Here is a 6,000-nt window from a genome sequence, read left to right as displayed (position 1 = left end):
CAGCACTGCCAAGCTCAAACCCGAGCGAGTCGCTGAAGGAACGATGGTACACACACACACACACACGCAAACTATTAGTATTAGTAAATCCAAGACAGAGTGAGCAGGAATCTGAACAAGGCCCTTCTCCACATCTTGCTACACACACAGCTTTGTCTGCTCTGCCATCATCTCACCTTACCCTCTTCTTGCTTTTCCTTTTCTACCACAAATACTCATCCATCAAATCATCAAAGTCCAGCTCTTTTATAAGCGATCGGTAGTGACCCCATGTCGAATCTTCTACGGCCCATTTTAGCTTAGCTCATTTGGAATCTGACCCATGGATATGGAAAGTTAATTGCTTCTCTTTTCTTTTCATTGTACATTTCTGAACTTTTTTTGCATATCTATTTAAAAAAAAAAAGAAAGAACATGGTGCCCCCTGGTGGTCCGGAGTCCCTGAGAAATCGCTTATAACACGAAACTCCCTTGTTTATTGTGTGGGTTTACAGTGTATATTTTCCCTCCATCCACTTCTCTAACTCCTGGTAAAAACAGCTAGGACCCGATTGATTACATTTCTGAAATTATTTCGGCTTCTGTGAGGAAAATAGCTTATCAGGTTCATCAGTCCCTGATTAGTTATACTACTATAACCTTATACAATCATTAACAAGATTTAAATAAGGAATAAAACACTTGGGAGTCATGCTTTAATAGGAAAATCATCAACAACAGGCTGGTGTGATGGAGCAGATGTTAACTTTTAACACCCTGAAGATTTTTTTATAACCACACTTCTTCCTCTTATATCACAGAAATTTGCCAATGATTACACTCTTTCATTTATTAACGAATGATATCATACGTTTTTAGAGTAAAATTGTAAATATTAAATACTCAACATTTATGTCTCGACATCCTGTAAGCGTGTGGGAGACGAACCGAGTCGACGCACTCGCATGAACACGTTACTGCGTCTTTTGTAAAGCAAAACATATTTGTTTTATTCTGAAGTTTGTTAATTTAAATAGAAATTCTCCATGGTTTTGTCACAGTCCTTCATGTTCGAGTCGTCCTTCAGCATGGCGGTCACCAAGTGGGGTCTTGAGACGTGCCAGCGTCTGGACAAGACCTACTACAAGTGCTGGGAGCCTCTGAAGAAACACTTCAACCCAAACTGGAAACCTGGCAGCATGTAAACAGGCCACAGTGAAGAGCTCAAAGAGCCTTAATTATCCAAGTTAATTATCCATGAGTCATGTTTAATTATCCTCTTCCTATATATGCAGTAGGAAAGGATTACACAGCATAGACGTGTTGAGTTCAAGTTAAAAAAATTGCAATAAAATCTCATTTAATCACAAACAAACTGCTCTTACGTCTTCATTTTTTCATCAATAAAGTTTATTTATAGTTACATGTACAATCCGAGACAACGATTTAACCTGAAGTACAAGTCAGAGATCAGTATGAGAGTCTGTACGGGCGTTTGTAAGTCCCGTCTTTAATCTTCTGCTCCCTCTTGTCCTGAAATTACAAAAAGACACATTAGACCGCTGTGTTACATCACAAACCCTACGTTAATTAATCAGCGCTCAGTAATCGAGAACATGTAAATCTGAGTACATACTAAGTTCCTGTGTAAAGTTACGATGTTGTGAATGTTATGACGTGTTGCTGTAGAGAAATGTTAAGCGACAAAAGTTTTACTGGCCCTGAGGAATACTCAGCATCATTATACATAAACCACAGTTACGCTATAAAATGGGAAAGTCTTCACGTCAGTTCCCGGGGTTGGAGTAAAAGCAGACGATTCGGATTGGTACTTTGGTAATGCTGAGGTCATCGCTACGAAATACTGCCCCACCTACTGGTCCCACCTATTGGTCGGAAGAAAACGGCAGAAAGAAAATTAATTATAGAAACCACTCAACTGAAAAAGAGAATCAGCGTTTCCTTTGCAATCAGAGCCAAATTCGGTACAGACTACTACAGACACCAGACTATCGATAATAATAAGAAGCTCATTCTGAAAACAGAACGCAGAGGTTTAAACCTGAGAGTGAAGATTAACCCACAACAGACTGGGTGCTTATACAAAAATAGGGCTTGGTGGGGTGACGTGACGTGACCCCCTATAGTGCATTACTTTCCCATAATACTACAGTCTGGAGTGTGTGATTCAGCTTACACCACAATGATTTGCCAACAAGCACAATGTTTCATCTATTACTGAAAGACACTGTGCACATTTTAATGATTTATTGAGTTATTATATAATTATTATTTAGAGTTAGATTTTTAAAGCTTCCCAACATCCAAGAGACGAGTTAGTTCCTGTTCACGCTTACAGTACAGGAATGATAAACAGTCTTTCCTTCTCCAACCCCACTCTCAAAAAACACGGTCATTTCACAAAGCAACCGGAAAGCGTAAACTCCTCGGTCCTGAAAACTTTAAAGCACACATGCTTTTGAAACGTGCCTAATTTTGTTTTAAAGCTCTCATACGATAGATTTACAGGCATCCAAGGTAAAAAAAAAACTTTAACGTGCTCATCATTTAAACTGCAGCGTTACCTTTTTCCCCCCAGTTTCACAAACGACTCGTTAAATGATCCATTCTAAACTCCTCCTTTCAGAGAGCATACTCTGCTCTGATTGGTCAGATGTCCAGGTCTGTTGTGATTGGTCTACCGCTGTCAGTGTGTGTCTAAAAGGAAACGCCCACTACCATAAAGGAGTTTCAGCTCCTGTTCGTGAGCAGCTGATGAAGATGAGAGGTGGGGCTTTTTGTTACCAATTTACTTAGGTTAGTACAGGAAGTAAGTCTGGAATCACTAACGACCCATTTCAGCTGTTCAGAATTGGTTCCTTCTTTTGGGAGTCGATAATATTTTAAACTTTGCTGACGTTTTTACATTCACAAACAGCTCTATAACACGCTACATGAAAGGTATATAGATATTTGAAAAAAAGCCATAATAGGTGCACTTTAATACACTGTGATCGTTACAAAACTCATACAACCGAGACTCCTTCCATAAACGTTGATTAAATCTCACCAAATCAACACACAGAGGTTTTTCTTTGTTAAACACGCCTTCTATATTTGTTTATTATCAGGCTTTGATTACATAGAGTAGAGTGCCTGCTGTACAAGTCCCTGTGAATGAGCTGTTACTATAGAAACGATAACGGATTAGAACAAGCGCATTGCGCTGCGCTGTTACATAGAAACACAGTGCACCTTTTGACCAATCAGATTTGATTGTTATACATTTCTTTGCACATGGGAAAATAATTCCCATGATCTACAAGACCAAATAAATAAATACATACAATACAATAACCACAGCATTTGTTCTTGTGTTTTAAACACAACTTACGCGGTCAGTCTTCAAGACGTAGTACAAGATGAAGAGTGGAGCGACTCCGATCAAACCAGCGATCAGGGAGGATTTCGGTGTCGGTCTGAAGTGATTATACATCTCCGTACGGGCGTACGTCCACCTCGTGAGGGCCGGGTCCTCCTGCAAAGACAAAAACAAACACGACGTTAATCCAAAACCTTTACACGATCAAATTATTTAAACTGCTGAATTAATAAACAGATTGATTTTCCTAGATAGTCCTTGCTGCAGAACCAAAAGTCCAACGGAGTGGAGCCGGACCTGATATTAAGTCCTCCTCAACCACTGCCGTTACAGACGTGTACTCGGACTGTCCTGCACTCGACACAGCTCTCATCTGCCGCTTATTCAAGTTCAGAGAGTAAGTTCACCTAGCGTGTTAAGCATGACTGAGTCGCACTCATGTGAGCCGGTGCTCTCAACAACCAATCACTGATCCCCATTGTTCCCAATGACCAATCGGCATAGTTTATCCATCCGCACACTTCTTTCTTCAAACTCTATTCTTACCGATATTTACAGTAATGAAAGCTAGTTATTACATCTGTAACCATTCCTGCATATCTAAACTATAGTATTTATTTAGTATAATAGTTAGTTTGTGCAGCTGTGCGGAATATGCAAATGATCACATTGACTGGATAAATATGCAATGACATACAATGACGTCATCTGAGGACTGCTAACGTCTTTTGGAAACAGTCTTGTATGCTAATGCAGTGACATGAGAAATAAACAAACAAATAAATAAATAAACAGATAGATCACTGAAGTGTGTGAACTAACGGTTCAATGAACTCGCGAGCTAGCAAACTAGCACCAAGGTCACTCTGTATTTAGAGTTAACGTCAGTATTTTATAACTTCTATAAATGTCACGCGTCTCCAAATTATCGTTAGTAAACTTGAATAAAAACACCTAAGATAGAAGCATTGTCGCCATTTTTATTTGCTAACAGTTTCTATTTACCTACTCTAGTTAGCATGCTAGGGAGCTAGCTAACCCACAGTTCTCCCCTCCGCACTCACAATCAGCTCTTTCCGCAGAGGATTATTCAGCTTCGTCTGATATTCTCTCTTCAGCCGGGACCTGAGCGCTCCTCGCTCCTCCTCCGCCCGTCGATATTCGGGCGAAACATGAAAATATTCCGCTGGCTCTAATGTTTTTGGACGAGTCGCCAAAGGTGCCTCCTTGTAGTCCGCCATGTTTGTGGGCGGGCGGTGATGGAGCACGACACGATTTGATTGGTGCACACAGATTTTCTTTTCTCGCGACATTTCCCCACAAATAGGGCGCGTGCGCGTGCGCAGTACCAAACAACGAAAGTCTGTAAATGTAAACAAATATTCTGTACATTTATTTTTTTTGCAGTGTGAGATTTATCTTCTCATATTATAACTAATTTTATCAAAAAAATAAATACGAATGCAATTACAGCATATCAACACGCACAGACGTTACATACAACGAGAACACACGATGCGTGTGTTACAATTTTAAAATACATTATAGTAGAAGTTTTAATATTACTTTTCTGTATTATTGTCTATTTGTAGGAAAAACAATAAGTTATTTGCCTTGTATATCTGTGTTTATTCAAATGTATTGGATAAAAATTCCTTGACGTCAGAAATGACCTCATCGTTTCTATGAGACGGTGTGTATAAACTAGGTTGCTATAGAAACAAGGGGCACCCTACTGTTAGGCAGTTTAATTGCATTTAAATTTATACAAAAAGCCCCAAACAAATAAAACACAAAATACGCAATTTATACTGAAGAAAATCTTTGACTACTCGAAGTTTGGTAAGTTTTCTAAAAACGTGTTAGATTAGCAGTCGGTTTTATGATAATTGTTATTGTGGCTTTATTTATGCACGCTAACTTGAGATGCGTAGTTGGTTTGGGGGTAAAAACGTTTGTTTGCTATTTACAATGAGTTCTAGTTTGCTGGTTTATAAAAGCTAATTGTTGAAAAACGAAAACGAATATGATTGTAATGGCGCCTATTGTAATGTTTCAGGGATTTTCTTCATTGAAATGCATACATTAAGAGAAAGCACATTGATTGGTTCACAGAGAGTTCAGGGAAACCAATCAGAGCCAAGTTTCGCCATGTTGCAGCTCATATGAATTTATTTGGACAATTCTAAATATAAACCTTCTATAAAAGCTTTCAAAACTGATTTAAAAAAAAATATTTTATGTAATCTGATGAGATCTAAATAAAATCTAGGGTTTAAACGAGTGATTTTGAACAGTAATGACACAATCCTGTAAAACCTGAAGCAGGACCGAGTTTCCACCAAACTAGATATTTGTTTTTTAATTAAAACAATTTCAGTTATCATGAGCATATATCTAAAGAAATGCATAGAGCAGTCTATATACACACTACCAGTCAAAAGTTTGTAGGCACTCAACAATCTTCCTGAAAAGCAGCCGATAAGCGTCCAGCATCGGTGGGAACTTTAATACTGTTTAAAAATCATCTCAGGGAAATTCCTCAAGAAATCGGTCGAGAAAATGCCAAGAATACATTTGTGGAAATTCTATTCTACTTTGAAGACGCTAAAATTCAAACAGCAAGACAGCAAACAAAC

The 6,000-nt window shown here is 38.6% G+C and overlaps 2 protein-coding genes across 2 annotated transcripts in view; one reads left to right on the top strand and one right to left on the bottom strand.

The window, feature by feature from the left end:
* The window catches only part of hgd (homogentisate 1,2-dioxygenase), a 13,333-nt gene extending 11,986 nt beyond the window's left edge, over window positions 1-1,347 (top strand). The window contains 2 exon segments of the mRNA NM_001200879.1: window positions 1-46; window positions 1,041-1,347. The exon segment at window positions 1-46 is cut by the window's left edge and continues 136 nt beyond it. Of these exon segments, the coding sequence (NP_001187808.1) occupies window positions 1-46; window positions 1,041-1,184 (190 nt within the window). The 3' untranslated portion in view covers window positions 1,185-1,347.
* A 32-nt stretch (window positions 1,348-1,379) lies between these two features.
* On the bottom strand, window positions 1,380-4,612 carry ndufb4 (NADH:ubiquinone oxidoreductase subunit B4). The gene is given in 3 exon segments (NM_001201182.1): window positions 1,380-1,512; window positions 3,374-3,517; window positions 4,426-4,612. Coding segments are annotated over 3 exon segments (384 nt in total). The 5' UTR covers window positions 4,603-4,612; the 3' UTR covers window positions 1,380-1,449.
* Window positions 4,613-6,000: the final 1,388 nt, after the last annotated feature.

This window comes from Ictalurus punctatus, chromosome 23, assembly GCF_001660625.3.
Source record: "Ictalurus punctatus breed USDA103 chromosome 23, Coco_2.0, whole genome shotgun sequence".
NCBI lineage: Eukaryota > Metazoa > Chordata > Actinopteri > Siluriformes > Ictaluridae > Ictalurus > Ictalurus punctatus.
Note: the sequence above shows the minus strand (reverse complement) of the source record. Positions and strands in the feature narration are given on the sequence as shown.